At 42.3% G+C, this 16,217-nt stretch overlaps 1 protein-coding gene across 3 annotated transcripts; it reads left to right on the top strand.

The window, feature by feature from the left end:
• The first annotated feature begins 2,909 nt into the window (after positions 1 to 2,909).
• Positions 2,910 to 15,458, top strand: CACYBP (calcyclin binding protein). Of its 3 annotated transcripts, none has more exons than XM_077928214.1 (6): positions 2,910 to 3,065; positions 9,406 to 9,601; positions 11,175 to 11,271; positions 12,453 to 12,552; positions 13,816 to 13,910; positions 15,146 to 15,458. In XM_077928214.1, the coding sequence occupies exons 1-6, from the start codon at positions 3,057 to 3,059 to the stop codon at positions 15,303 to 15,305; spliced, it is 657 nt and encodes a 218-aa protein (XP_077784340.1). In that variant the 5' UTR covers positions 2,910 to 3,056; the 3' UTR covers positions 15,306 to 15,458. The 3 variants fall into 3 exon arrangements, with proteins under 3 accessions (XP_077784340.1, XP_077784341.1, XP_077784339.1); XM_077928215.1 differs by lacking the exon at positions 2,910 to 3,065 and adding an exon at positions 3,100 to 3,208; XM_077928213.1 differs by lacking the exon at positions 2,910 to 3,065 and having other exon boundaries at positions 9,376 to 9,601.
• Positions 15,459 to 16,217: the final 759 nt, after the last annotated feature.

The raw sequence follows: 16,217 nt of genomic DNA on the forward strand, positions 1-16,217 counted from the left end.
AAAACCATAGCTTTAACTATACGGACCTTTGTTGGCAAGGTGATGTCTCTACTTTTTAAGATGCTGTCTAGGTTTGTCATTGCTTTGCCATTAGGAGTTTTCATTAGGAGTATTTGCCATTAGGAGTTTTCAACACCATAATGCAAAGTTTGACTTGCTCATGATAACTGAGGGCCAAACCAAACATATTAATACTGTGGTTAGCAACCACATCTGGTTGTGTTGTTGTTTTTTATGAATAGTATGTACTGTGGGAGGTTATATACAAGTGAATATTATTTATTTGTGTAGTTTAAGTGGTTACAAAAAAAGATACCTAAGACAAAAGAAAAATACATAACACAGTTAAAATAATTATTAAAACCAGGCATTCTGTCAAATAAGTTTGCTTCCCTGAATAACTTGTATTATTTTAAGAGCAAGAGGAATTAAAAACAAGATGACAGAATAATAATCAGTAGCATAAGATATATTCCAGAGTGAAATATAAGGTTCATATTTATACAAAGCATATCAAATAATCATTAATGCAAAATAAACTCAAATTTAGTAGAAACAGTCCCAAGCAGAAGAAATTGAGGAGTCCGCATGACCTCTGGCAGCAAGGATTTTATGAGTCAGTTTTTCAGAAATGGCAATAAGCATGACTATTAAATCCACAAATCCAGAGAGTAACAGGATGTGTCCTTTCATCCTTGAGAGATCACTAAATGAGCAGTAACCAACAGATACCGAGAAGTAAGCATTGGCACCATCAGAAATGGATAAAAAACACAACTTCGCGTCCACGGTGACCTGTTTGCCAACAATAATACCAATTTACAACCAGCTTCCAGAACTTGTGTACATAGTTACAGCGCTACCACATATGCCAATATGTTCTTTGTACCTTAAAACCCTGACACCATAAGGAGGAGCTGGCTCTTACAATATGAGCTAGCTGAACCTGTGTTAAAAACCAGTGGACTTGGAGGAGGAGTGGACCAGATCTTGTGCCATTGAGAATCTTTTCATTTGCCTATAGGGTCCATCTCCCAAACTAATTAAGACTGTAACAGCAGGGAATATAGAACAGACTCTGCTTTTCTGAATCTTTGCTGCAGCTAATCATAAGGTTTTAGGGCTCCCCACAAACTTTTCTCCTTAAAATTGCTGCTCTGAGTTTCCTTTATTCAAACCTCTGCTGTTGTTTAGCCTGCCTTCTCTTATGCTCTCCTCCCCAGCCCATGCAAATCAAGAATTGTGATGAGATGCTTCATAGGGCTGAGCGATGACAGCCTTACATTTGTATGTGAGGGAAGATTTGGGAAGAAATGCAGGTGGGAGTGAAACCAATCCTTTCTTGGTTGGCATTTCTGTAGTAAAATCCCCCCTGCCCTGCACACTTTCCCACCTATGGGGGAGAAATAAGACTCCAGAAGGCTGAAATGGAAAGGAAGGTGTGGAAATTTATTTTTTTAAAAGCCATTGTGGAAGGTTTAATTTCCCTCACCATTACAGTTCAGTTTTGCAGCCCCAGAGCCTGCATTTCCTTTACTAAATATATATTTAAAACTGGGAGTCTGATTATGTACAAAATTATGCCTTACATTACATAGAAGTCTTTGCCAGCCAGAACAGGAAGAGTTTCAATGGATGTTTTAGTACAAAACCTCTGGAGAGCACCAGGTTGGCAAAGGTACACTGGATGTTGTTAAATATATATAATAATGGTGGACACTATTGCCCAGCACTCCTTCAGTTTCAACCTCTGTCAATCTAAGTCGTGTGGATGGCAGTGATGGCCACCAACATGGATGGCTTTAAAAGAGGATTGGACAAATTTATGGAGAATTAGGCTATTGATGGCTAGTAGCCATTGTGGCTATGCTCTGCCTCCACAGCTGGAGAGAGCAATGCTTCTGAATGTGTTGCTGAAAGTCACAGGAGGGGAGAATGTGCTCTTGTGCTCAGATCTTGCTTGTGGGCGTCCCATTGGGGCATCTGATCCGCCACTGCCAGAACAGGATGCTGGGCTCAATGCAATTACAGATTTCTCATCTGCAACTGCTGATCCAGCCTGGCTCTCCATATATTCTTACGTTTCCTCATCCACCACTGCTCCTCCTCGTCCTCTGAAATATGGAGGTACAACGGACTCTATTTGCAACTGTGGGGGACTTAGTATTTAAAGTAGGGCGGTGGGGTGGGGAAAACATTTTTGAAGGACCTCAAGTGGTTAAGAGCGTTTCTACTAGGGCCTGGTAGAGACCACGGTTCAAATCCTCCCTCTCTGCCCACGAACTTCACTGGGAGTGGCCCTGGCTCACAGTCACTGCCTCAGGCTGACCTTCCAACAGAGGAGTTGTGGGGGTTCCTACATCGCAGGGAGTTGGACTAGATGACTCTTGAGGGGCCCATTCCAACTCTACAACAGGCAGCCCTGTTCAGGGAAGTTTTTAATATGTAACGCTGTACTGTTTTTAACACTGATTGGGAGCCGCCCAGAGTGGCTGGGGAAACTCAGCCAGATGGGCGGGGTATAAATAATAAATTATTATTATTATTATTATACAATTCTATTATCCTATGGAGGAGGAAGGCGGGAGAGCCACGCAGGCCACCTTGCGGTCCTTGGAGAAAGAGGTGGGATAGAAGTGCAATATCTATCTATCTATCTTGCATAAATGAACATATAAATTCTATATGACTATAATTCCACAGGCAGCCTTCGCTTTCGCCCTCGCAGAAAACCCCACAGCACGGCTTCTCCGAAACTGAACCCGGAAACTGCGCATCAAGAAAAACGAGACGCGCCTCTTTCGTTTCCATCTCCCCCTCCCAGAGTTCTCCCTCTTCCGCTTCCTGTACGGGCGCGTTGCGACTATTGGCTGGGCTGGGCGCATAGCGGTGACGATTAAGGTCAGAAAGTTCGGGGGCGGGGCGATGAGAGCAGCGCGGCCGGCGCGGTTCTGATTGGGCGCGCCGAGCGTCGCCGCTTCGGCGTCAACTCCGGGGCGGGGGCGGTGCTGGGCGGCGCATGCGCGAGACCGCTTGGTGGGGCCCCTGTTCCAGCCATGGAGGAGGTGAGGCGGAGGCGCGCGGCGCGCGGGCGGGCCGTTGGGCGCCTCGAGGGCACCGGCGGGGGCCGCTCGCGGGGCGGAGAGGGAGGAAGAAGGGGGCTCCTGCTCATGTGCAGAGCGCGGGAGAAAGGAGCCCTTTGGGAATGGTACAAAAGAGGAGGGTGGGAAGGGAGAGGAACGAGAGGAAATAGAACAGGACAAAGCGAGGCAAAATAGTCCGGGCGACGACACAGAAAGGGAATTCTGTTCCAGATGGTGGCGCATTGGGGAAATGGCAGGGCTGTGAGAGACCGGGGGTGCTAGAAACTCAGATATATATAAGCTAGGCACCCAAAGGCCCCTTAAACCTGCATTACCATCACCACAATGGAATGTGTATTTGCCAGGGGGTTGGACATGATGACCCTCGGGGTCCCTTCCAGTTCTGTGATTCTGTTATCTCAACTACATTGCTTGGTTGTAGTTTGCTCTTAAAATGATTCACTTGTCCCAGTATGCAAGAACTGTGGTCTGTGAGCTCCGTTTGGGAGGCCTGTGGAAAGGTTGCTTCAGTGTCATTTGTACTCAGCCCTGCACTTACTTGCCTTGATGTGACGATGGAGGACTAAGATGTCCATGATTCGCACAGCAGTGCAGACGGACAAGACAAAATCTTTAAAGCTAAATCTAAAGCTGCCTGGTTTATTCGGTGGTGGCTATCTAGTCTTTTATATATTTTATGTGTTTGGATTATCAATGCATTTGGATGATTTTACAATTTTATTGTTTAAACTTATGCCAATAAAGGCTAATATCAATAACAACGTACATCTTTTGCCGCACACAAGTCAGCTGGCTCGATGGAGATGTCAGTCGCCAACCTGGTGCCCAGACATCTCCATGTACAGTTGTACCTTGGTTCCCAAACGCCTTGGTACTCGTACATTTTAGTTCCTGAATGCCAAAAACCTGGAAGTAAGTGTTTGGGTTTTCAAATGTTTTTTGGAAGCTGAACGTCCAGTGCTGCTTCTGCTTGAGTTCAGGAAGCCCCTGTAGCCAATCAGAAGCCACGGCTTGGTTTTAGGAAGTTGAACAGATTCTGTTCAAGAACCAAGATATGACTCTAGTTATAATTGGACCCACACCAGTAGCAAAATATGCCTGGCGCCTGGGGAATTTCGAACACTGGGACCTTGGCTGCTCACTGGCTCTCACCCACACCCGCCTCACAGGGTTGTTGTTTTGAGGATGAAATGGGAGGAGAACTACGTTCGCCTTCTTGAGCTCCTTGCGTGGTGGGGGAGGAAAGAAGGTGGGATATACATGTAATTAATAATTAAATAATTTTTCACCCTTTAAGATGCTGCTTTTTCATTTATTTCTTTTGATTGAGATATATATATATATATATATATAACTCAGAAACTTGCGAACAGGCTTTGAAGGGCTCTGCGTGACTTGACAAACAGCTAGCAATAAAACTGGGCCGTCTCTGGTTGAATCTTGCCTTAGCCATGCACGATGCCCTGGACTTCTTAGGGCTCGCTGCAGTTACTGTGGAATGGTGACCTATGGAATCACTGAAGTTGCCCTTCAAGCTGAGAAATAAATTTGGGGGAAGTAAACAACAATTGATGACCTCCTTCTACCGGTCCACAATAGAAAGTGTCCTCTCATGTTGTATCACAGTGTGGTACGTTGGCTTGACAGCCACGGACAGAAAGTCTTTACAGAGGGTGGTGAACACAGCTGTCTCCTGAGCCCGCTAGATGACATTGCAAGGGATCGTTGCCTTAGGAGAGTGAAAAAAATTCTCAGGGATGATTCACACCCCGACCAGCACCTCTTTAATCTACCCTTGGGCAGGAAATATAGAAGTACAGTCATACCTTGGGTTAAATATGCTTCGAGTTGAGCGCGTTCGAGTTGCGCTCCTCGGCAACCCGGAAGTAACGGAGCGCGTTACTTCCGGGTTTCGCCGCATGTGCAGACGCTCAAAATGATGTCACGCGCATGCGCAGAAGCGGCGAAAAGTGATGTGCGCAGATGCGCCGTTGCTAGTTACGTTTACCTCTAGATGCGAACGGGGCTCTGAAACAGATCTCGTTCGTATCTGGAGGTACCACTGTATAATCAGTCGTACCAACAGGCTTTTTAACAGTTTCTATCCGTCAGTTGTTAGGCTGCTGAATGGAAAATAATATAGTGCAACTGTCTTTCAGGGTTGGTGTGTTGTGCAACAAGCACATAGAGTGCAATGAGATTGAGTGTTTGTGGGGGGGGGGGAGGCTCAGTTAATTTCATTGTACACAGGTTGTACATTAACAATAAAGGTGGTATTATTATTATGTGGGATGGTGCTTCTTGGTCACATTCTCAATATTGCATGTTCTATTGGCCCTGCTTACCCGCCACCTTCTACAGTGAGCAGGACAACATGCACACATACTGTGATTGTGTGGGATTCCCTTTTGTTCAGAACCTAGTGCCCTGTAATAGTGTGCCCTCTGCAAATATCACACTCAATGCAAAAGTGAGTGTGAAGGGTCTGGGGAGCATGTGACATCAGGAGCAGGGTGAAAAGGTGTGCACTGCCACACCCACACCCCTTCGTGCATTTAGGCAGGGAGGGCAAATTGTGAAGAGAGGTCTAGTGTTACATGGAATCAGAAGGCACAAATTCATTCCTGCTTGACTGTAAAGGATAGCATGGAAAAGATCTGTTCTGACATCCATTCCGCCATTTGTTAATTTCTTGAGTGAAAGTGTTAACGTCTCTTCTCCAGATCATAGCTGTCAACATTTCTGTTTTTTTATTTTTTTTTTTGCTTTAAATTTTTATTGAATTTTTCCATAAAATCTCTAGTCATTTCATTTTACACATCACATATTCTATTTTGTTGAACTTCCCACAACTCCCCTGAGAATCATCCAAAGTTATTCTCTTATCTACACATTCCTTATTTCAAGTATCGCTTATAAATAAAAAAATTTTTATCCTCATTTACCATCTTGCAATCTTCCTTAAATTTCACAAAGCTTCTTTAAAACACACTAGCGTTATATTCTCCTCACATACAGTTTTCAAATACTCTCTAAATTTTCCCCAGTCCTCCAAAAACTTATGATCTCTTTGAAGTCTGATTTTTCCAGTTAGTTTGTCCAGTTCCGCATAGTCTGTTAGTTTGCTTCTCCATTCGTCCAGGGTCGGTACTTGTTCTTGTTTCCACCTTTGAGCTATCAATGTTCTTGCTGCTGTAATTGCGTACTGGAAGAGTTTAAAGTCCCTTCTTTTTATTTCCTTTCTGGTTATCCCTAACAAGAAGGTCTCTGGCTTCTTTACAAAACTGTACTTCAGCATTTTTTTTAACTCATTATATATTGCTTCCCAGAATCCCTTCACTTTCTTACATTCCCACCACATGTGCATGAACGTACCCTCTTTCTCTCTACATCTCCAACATTTGTTACAGATTTTGTATATTTTTCCCAACTTAGCCGGTGTCATATACCATCTGTATACCATTTTCATGGCATTTTCTTTCAACGTTATACATGCGGTGAACTTCAGATTTTCCTTCCATATTTTTTGCCATTCTTCCAGCTCTATACTATACCCTAAGTCTCTGGCCCAATGGATCATTACCTCTTTGACTTCCTCATCCATCGTATGCCATTCCAATAAGATTTTGTACATTTTAGATATTAATTTACAATCATTATTGATAATTTCTGATTGAAACCTCGAATCTTTTTCATTATACCCTTTTTCTTTCACCTCCTTTTTAAACATATCACTTATCTGAAGATAATGCAGCCAATCAAATACATGTTCTTTTACTTGCTCGTATGGTTTTACTCTCCATTTCTCTCTTTCTTTTATCACCAGATCTCCATACGTAATCCAATTACTTCTCATGTTAATTTTTTTGACTCCCATTGCCTCTAGTGGGGATAGCCAATGTGGTACCCCCCTTTCTAATATGTTTTTATATCTGTCCCAAACTTCGATTAAAGATTTCCGGAATATATGATTTTCAAACGATTTATATCCCTTTTTCTTCTCTTGCCCTAGATAGGCGTGCCACCCGAATCTATTATCGAATCCCTCTAAATCCAATAATTTTGTATTTTTGAGTTTGATCCATTCCCTTATCCAACAAAGGCATGATGCCTCATAATACAACTTCAAGTCTGGCAGGGCAAATCCTCCTCTTTCTTTTGCGTCCGTTAACAGTTTATATTTGATTCTTGGTTTTTTGCCCTGCCAGATATATCTTGAAATAATTCTTTGCCATTCCTTAAAGATTTTTACACCTCTTAATATAGGGATCGTCTGAAATAAAAATAGTATCTTGGGTAGCACGTTCATCTTTATCATTGCTATTCTACCCCAAAAGGATAGTTTTAACCTTCCCCACCCTTCCAGGTCTTTCTTAATTCCATTCCACGCCGGGACATAATTGTTTTGAAACAGGTCAATATTTTTCGGTGTTATCCATATTCCCAAATATTTAACCTTCTTAACAATTTCAATTCCCGTTTGCTGCTGTAGCATCTCCATCATTGTTTGGTCCATATTTTTTGTTAGAATTTTAGTTTTTTTCCTATTTAATATAAAACCTGCCACCTCCCCAAATTTTTCCATTTCCTCTAGTACTTCCATTGCATTATTCATCGGGTCTTCCACCGTTATGACCAAATCGTCAGCAAAGGCTTTGATTCTATATTCATTTTGGCCTACTGTTACTCCCTTTATTTTTCCGTTTTTCCTAATTGAGTTCAGAAGAGTCTCTAAAACCATTATGAACAGTAAGGGTGAGAGCGGGCAGCCCTGTCTAGTACCTTTTGATATCTTAATTTCTTCTGTTATCACATTATTTACTATCAACTTAGCTCTCTGTTCATTATATATAGCCCTTATTCCATTGAGAAAATCGTTCCCCATCTCCAAATATTCCATGTTTTTCAACATAAAGTCCCATGATATATTGTCGAATGCCTTTTCGGCATCTACAAACATTATCATTGCTCGTCTCTCGTTCCTGGCTGTCAGATATTCCAATATGTTTACTATGTTTCTCACATTATCCCTCATCTGTCTGCCGGGAAGGAAACCCGCTTGGTCTTCATGAATAATTCTCTGTAGTACCTTTTTTAATCTTTTTGCCATTATTCCTGCAAAAATTTTATAGTCTTTATTTAACAAAGAGATCGGTCTATAATTCTTTACTTGTGTTGGGTCCGCATCCTCTTTTGGGATAAAGGTTATAAATGCATCCTTCCAGGTTTCTGGAATCTCTCTCTCTTTAAGAATATTATTCAGTACTTCTTTTAATGGTGTCGTCAGGGTTAGCCTCAGCTCCTTATAATACCTTGCTGTAAACCCGTCTGGTCCTGGGGCTTTCCCATTTTTCAACTCTGTTATAGCCATCTTAATCAACATTTCCGTTTTTTAAAGGAAAATTCCCTTATTCCGAATAGGATTCCTCGCAAGAAAAGGGAAAAGTTGACAGCTATGCTCCAGATTGCCTGATCTTCTGAATTTAGGCAGGTGCTAACTATAGAGAAGGGGCACAGGTGGCGCTGTGGGTTAAACCGCAGAGCCTAGGGCTTGCCGATCAGAAGGTCGGCGGTTCAAATCCCCGCGACGGGGTGAGCTCCCGTTGCTTGGTCCCTGCTCCTGCCAACTTAGCAGTTCGAAAGCACATCAAAGTGCAAGTAGATAAATAGGTAACGCTCCGGCGTGAAGGTACGTGGCATTTCCATGCGCTGCTCTGGTTCGCCAGAAGCGGCTTAGTCATGCTGGCCTCATGACCCGGAAGCTGTATGCCGGCTCCCTTGGCCAATAAAGCGAGATGAGCGCCGCAATCCCAGAGTCGGCCGCAACTGGACCTAACCTTTACCTAACTATAGGGGTCCCTTTACCTTCACCTAACTATAGAGAGGAACTTTCCAGTAGTGGTGTCTTATCTCTTGTTTCCAGTGTCTTCCTCACAACTTTTCAGTATGTTGTCTTTTAAATGACAATAGAATCTAGTTTCATTTTTAAAATGTTTAGTGTCGACCCATACAAAATGCTCAATATCTATATTGGAGGAATATCTTTTTAGACCAAACAAAATAACACAAAATAATGTGCAAGCTTGCAAGTTCTCCAGGCTGTATGGTTTCTGTGGAAATGCCAAAAATTTGTACGATATTTTGTGATACTTTAGTTGGCCTGATTATTTCCTTAATGTGCTTTTTGTGGTTTTAACTGTTTGTTGTGCTTTGATTGTACTGTATGGATTATTTTAATTCTTTATCAGCACTTGCTTTCAAGGCAGCTTACAGATTTGTGTGCTCTATGTGTTTCATCCAGCTACATAAAGATTTAGATGAGGTGAAAGAGCTTTTGAAAAAAGCATCAAGAAAGAGGGTTCATGATGTGTTGCTGTCAGAAAAGAATAAGATAGAAAAAGAAATCAAGAACCAGTTACCAATCAAAATAAAAGCAGAAACATCTGAAGAAGAAAGACCACCTCCAACAGGATACACAGTGAAAATCAACAATTATGGTAGGTCTGATCCACCCATACCTTTTGAATTAATACAAGAGATTCAAGAAAATATCAACATCTTGTAAACTGCTTAGTAAACTGCTTAGCATCACAGCCAGTGTATATAATTTTTTAATCCATGAATCATAGGTTGGATTATATATGGAAAAGTAGGTTATTGTGCAGAGATTGATATACTTTCTATGTCATGAACAAGGGATTTTTTGTGATCCCACATGAGCACATGAAAACCATAATAACTGTTACTTGATGCATACCGTATTTTCCGGCGTATAAGACGACTGGGCATATAAGACGACTCCCAACTTTTCAAGTTAAAATATAGAGTTTGGGATATACTCGCCGTATTAGATTATCCCTCTTCCAACGCCTGCAGCCAACTAGAAGCAGCCAGTCTTTTCATCCCTGTACGCACACCGCAGCTGGGGCGCTGGGGGCCTCGCAGGAGGATCAGGGGGAGGGGCGGATGGGGGGGAGGACTTCAAAGCCCTGCTTGCCTCATCCCTCCTCCATCCTCGGCGGCAGCCAGTACATACGGTATATATATCTCTCTTGGTATAATAGTCAATGTTTCCCCCTCATGATCTGGCTCCCTCCATCGCTTTCCGTGTGAGGGTGGGAAAGGAGGAGGAGAAGTTGCCGCCCCTCTTTTCCCTCACCGGACCCACCTCCCTTGCCTCACGGAGCCCCAACGGCCACCCAAGCAGCCGCTTACCTGCCCCGCGCACGCATGAAAGAGACCCATGTGCCCCCCTCCGCGGCTCCCCCCCTTGTAGCTCCCACTCCCCTCCGCCCTTTCGTAAGAGGGAAGAGAAACAGTGTAGGGCTCGTAAGCGCGGTTCACGCAGGTGCCCCCCCTCACACCAGCTGCCTGAAAGCGTGCGCTCTCTCTCTCTTGCCTGAGCTTGGCGGCGTGCATTCGGGGGGGGGAGGCAGTGAGAGAGAGCGGAGACACACACAAATGTAGAAAATGCGCATACACACTGGAGTCGCCCGAGGCAGGTGTTGCTTCAGTGGTCTGTGTGGGTGAGCGGGGAGGTTCGGCACTCGGGAGGCATAGCGAGCTGTGAGAAGGGATTTCCCTTCCTCCCCCCCCCGCTTCTTTTGGGGACAATGGTTCGCTCCGGCTCCTCCTACCTCCGCTTCAAAGGTGCTCCGAGGGACGTCAGAGGAGCTGCCCCCCCCCCGTCCCATGTCTTGTGGGGGGAGCATGGGCAGCCGGTGGAGAGCTTCCCATTGGACTTTACCGCTGTGGAGGGCAACACTCAGGCGACCCCCACAACCATACCCGGTGTATAAGACGACCCCCGACTTCTGAGAAGATTTTCCTGGATTAAAAAGTCGTCTTATACACCGGAACATACGGTAATTGTTTCCTGGCAACTCCAGTTTACATTAAAAACAAACATGTTTCTAGCCCTCATGGTTGCCTTGCCAGAATTGTTTGCAGAGGTGTGGGCAGTGCCTGCTACAATCTTAGAAGATGAAGAAATTGCTCACTAAGATCATCACCTAGGGAGAACAGATTGGAATGAATGTAATAAATACAGCTTTCTTTTAATCCCTTTAGCTTGGGATCAGTCAGATAAGTTTTTGAAAATCTACATCACTTTAAGTGGAGTTCAGCATCTGCCAGCTGAGAATGTGAAGGTGCACTTCACAGAAAGGTGGGTGTTTCATTAAATGCCAGGAAGTACAGATTGTGTCTTGAATCATTTCTTGCTTTGTTTGTCCCTGGCTGCTTCTTCCCATATTAAGATGTTCCAGAAGCTAGTGAAATAGTTCCCAAGTATTAAATTTCCTTCGCAAACTGATGTACAGTATATGAATATATTTTGAAAAATAGATATAATTGATCCTTGAATAGGTCTTATGCATTGGTAAGAAGAAAGAAAATTTCTTCTCTCCTCCCCTCATCACTCTCCAAACATCTTTCATATCTTTCCTTTTCATAATTTTAGCTAATCCTGTAATGTTATTACATCTTTCCTCTGGATTTGACTTATCCAATTGTTTATCTAATACTATATTGAAATCTCCTGCCATAATCATATAGCCCATATATTCAAATCTTCCATTTCCTTAAACATTTTATGAAAAAATTTCACCAGATTTTCATTAGGAGCAGAAGTATTAATTATAGTGTATTGTTCCCCTGCCATTGTTCCCTGAATTATAATGTATTTTCCTTCAGGATCTTTCTTCATCTTTAATATACTAAACCCTCAGCTCTTTGAAATTATAGTTGCTACCCCTCTTGATTTTGAAGTACCATATGCTTTCTCATAATTATTTATATTGATGCCTTTTTTCTTTAGATTTCGCCCCCCAGCTCTTCGTTCCTCCTCTGAGTCCCATTTCCATTTTTTCTGCTTTCCTTACTTCCATCTCCACTTTGTTTCTCTTGTCTGCTTGCCATAATTGCTTCTGTTGATTGAGCTCTGGTTAATTGCTGGACACTTTGATCTGATGGGTGCTTTTCCCTCCTCACCCAATTTATTTTGCTGTTTTGCCTCACAGGACTTGTCTATTAGCATCTAGCCAACTCAGTTGCGTCACTGAATCGTTATTTACTGTGTCTTAAAGTCACACTAATTTTCTTACACAGTTTAATGCGAATATCTCTGGGCTTGACTTTTACCCGCTTCTGTTATCTTTGTAGTATTTATTGTTGCTTTTCCCTTTTGAGCTCTTTTGCTTCAGTTATGTCTTATATGTGATTCTAGATTTGTGATACTAGATTTTAGGTGCAGAGCAATTTATTCGCCCCCCCCCCTTCCATGTCAGCTTTCTCTGAATTTGATAGATCATGGCTGTGCCTTTATGATTCATCTTTTCTTCCTTCTAGATCATTTGATCTGCTGGTGAAGAATCTGAATAACAAGAACTACACTATGACATTCAACAATCTTCTGAAACCCATCTCTGTGGAAAGCAGCTCGTGGAAGGTAAACACTTCTTTTCAAGTACATGCTAACGTCGTAGATTCCTATGATTTCCACAGTTTAGGGCTGCTTCCTGTGTTACTACCTGCTGCAGATTAGTCATTAGGCACTTGCTAGGGGGTAAGCCATCAGTTCTGTAGCTTGTGGTTTCAAGATGGATAGATACCCTTTCTTGATAGGCTTCCTGCCCATATATTTACGTTCTGTTTTCAATATTACTGGGCAATAGAGGACAGTCAGCCGCATAACTCAGAGGCCCACTAGTCCCTGAGGTCACAAATCTGGGCTCTACCACTTGACATAACAAGAGAGAGTCTTTCACAAAGAAACCAGTCTATTGGGAAGAATGAACGGTATCCAAAGAAGAGCTTCCTTTAGCACAATGGTTTCCCCCCTCCCTAAATCTGCTCTGGAGAGCTGTGGGAGAGGGAGTGGAGTTACTTTGCACAGCCACAAGTCCCTGCACTAGCAGAAGCACTTTGTTTGATGCCATCCAAGGGGCCTAGTCTCATTCATGTTATATGTGGTTTCTTAGGCTTTAGCAGGCAGTATTGAACTTGATACAGTGTTCTCGAAGCTACGAACATGAGTTTGACCAAACTGCAGGAGGCAGTGGAAGACGGGAGTGCCTGGCGTGGCTCTGGTCCATGGGGTCACGAAGAGTTGGGCACGACTAAACGAATAAACAACAACAGCAACAATAATAATTGAACCTGATAAGGATAGATTCTTTCTCTTGGGTGCAGCTGAAAGAAATTTTTGCTGCGCCCAAGAGAATGCACATACTGTATCTCGCAACCTTCAAATTACAATCATGTGACCTGTCTAGTAGAGAAACAACATTTGTATAAAAGAGAGCATTTATTCTGAGATTTGTGTAAAGAACTAACACAAAAAAAATGTTCAGATTGGTGAAAACAATTACCTTGTCTCAAATTACTGACAACGAACATACTGCTAACACAAGCCCCATTCTGAATGTTTCACAACAAATTCAGTGGGTGGCTTTGGCTGGCAAAAGTGTTGCACAGGATTAGTCTATTTTATACTTTACATGTGAGCGAAAATTGTTCATACAACACCATCTCTCCTGTTCATTTTGCCCCTTTTTTGTTGTTGCTGCCCGTTGTCCGTATTCTGCATTTTAACTCACATAATTGAATTGTCATTCTTTAAACACTATTAAAATAAAGTTATTGATACTTAGCCTGTTTGGTAATTCTGCCACCCAGTTTCACTTTTGTAGTGCTTTTCTTCTTTTTGCAGATCAAAACAGATATGATATTGATATTATGTAGGAAAAAGCAAGAGGAAAAATGGGAGTGCCTAACAAAAGTTGAAAAAGAGACGAAGGAGAAGGAGTAAGTGCCCCTCTATTTCTTGTTCTGTTGCATTGTGTTTGGTAGAAAAAAAGGACTTGCAGATTAGGCTTGTTAGTGGTGTTGATCCATTCAAAATATTTGTCAGTTGAGCTGGTGTTTGATGCTGAGAGTTATTGTCGTGGTTGTTCCAGTTGTGGCAATCAAAAGACTTTGAGGCAAAAGTCTAATCCAGATTCCATTAGTGGCTCAAATTGGGCCACTTCAATTATCTTATCTGCTGAGTATTCCTGATGGGTATCTCTTTAAGTCAGATCATCTTATTTAGAACTTGTTCATTTTCATAATAGAATACAATTCCATGTCTTAATTTTTTTTTTTTTAAAAAAGCCAGTCAGTGCCTGCAGGTTTCAAACCGCTGCCTGTGGGCGATTGCAGGATCCAAGCTATGCGTTGGTCGATGGAACCGCTGGGCTAAGCTGGCTCAATTCCATGTCTTTCTAAACTGCAACACAATGAGCTTTTAATCTTTGCTTGTAACATTTATTGCAGAAACCGTTTTCCCCTACTGGTGGTTCTTGCTACTCATACCTGAAACAGGCCACAGTATTTTTAATGAAATCTTCCCTGTGTCCTTACAAGAACACGAATACTTAATATTCCACTAAATTTATGCAAAAACTGGTTGCTTGTTTTGCTGCACGAAAGTGCCATGCCACTTTCTGAAATTAGTACTACATTGAATGCCAGATATTCAGGAACTAATTTGTCCTGTAGCAAAACCCAAGGTTCTCAATATACAAAACAAGCTTCCTGTGGGATATATGGATAGTTTACCAGAGTGGCTGCAAGTGTGGTGTAATGCAGAAGGAATAGTAAGCGCAAGTGACAGGTTTAATGTCTGTACGTTCTCATGTTCCCACCTCTTACTCCCTGAGGTCTGATCTATGTACTTTTAACATGTATATTTTGATTCTAAGAGAGGGCAGAAATTCATATTTGGGAGTTGGGAGGCTTGTAAGCAGAAGTGGGGGGAAACAAGACAGTAATTGAAAGTTATCCAGGCTTCCTCTCTCCCAGCCAGTTGCTCTTAGTCTAATCCTAACAATCCCTCTGTATATGGTCCACTGATTTTTAATAAAACTTTCAGGTAAACAGGTTTAGGATTGGAGCTCTCATTATTTTACTGTTGCTTACTTGTATTTAAATCTTAATGCATACCAAACTTTGTGTGTAACTGGTGATGTAATTATTTTCTGTATGTTTGTATGCTCTAGGAAAGCTGCTTATGACACCTCGGACCCGAGTGAAGGGTTGATGAATCTCCTGAAAAAGATGTATGCTGAAGGCGATGATGAAATGAAGAGGTCAATTAACAAAGCCTGGGTTGAGAGCCGAGAAAAGCAAGTCAAAGATGATTTACCAATAGATATTTGAACAAATACCCATCTTAAATGTACATCTTTTGTATGGGGCTTCTGCTGAGATCAGAGAAAGTGTGCTGTTTACATAATCTTCTGCGTAAAAACAAGTTTTACATTTCAGGTTGGAGATGGGAAATAAAGCATGCAGAAAAGCTTTTCCTTCAAATGTGTTGCCCTTTTTCCATAAAGCTTTAAGTGCTTTTTGTGAAATTGATAAAAATAAGTAAGCTAGTTTGCGTGCAACTGTCTATTGTCTGAAATCAACATCTACTTACTACCCACACCTGCCCAAGTTCTGTATAAGAAACTTTCACTTCTAACCATTGAGGAAATAGGTTTCAGGGCATGTATGCGTAATCTGTATGTACAGATAAGGGAAACGGAAAGCTTCATATACTTTTCCTCAGAGATTGATGGTGCGCATTTCAAGAGCGCTATGGAAGCATGCGAATTAACTAGCATGTAATAGTTAAGTACATTGCTGGGAGGCTCCAGGGGGCAGGGTTATTGATGTTTCACTCTGGTTTCCTCCTCTGTGCTGATGAGGATTTGTGCCAACCTGTCCTTGTGGAGATATTCAGTGAGGACAGCGATGGACTGAACAAGCTGTAATGTAATTGTTGCAATAGTCAAAATAACAGGACATTGACGTCCTAGACCCACCAACAGGAATTGCAAAATATAGGAGAACTATATTTACTTAAACCCTCATGTTCCTAGCCATTGTTTTTGGACCATGCACTCCATCTAGCGGCAGTGAGAGCTGTACCGATCCATTTAGCAGCTTAGTCAGGAGGAAAATATATGTAGTAACTATGTAGTGTATCTGAATTCTGTGTCTATGTGATATTTTCAGATTTGCTAGCAATATACACCCTGCAACAATGTAATGTTATATATCAAACCTTAAATGCAAAGGACAAAC

This window comes from Podarcis muralis, chromosome 5 (assembly GCF_964188315.1).
Source record: "Podarcis muralis chromosome 5, rPodMur119.hap1.1, whole genome shotgun sequence".
NCBI classification, from domain to species: Eukaryota; Metazoa; Chordata; class Lepidosauria; order Squamata; family Lacertidae; genus Podarcis; species Podarcis muralis.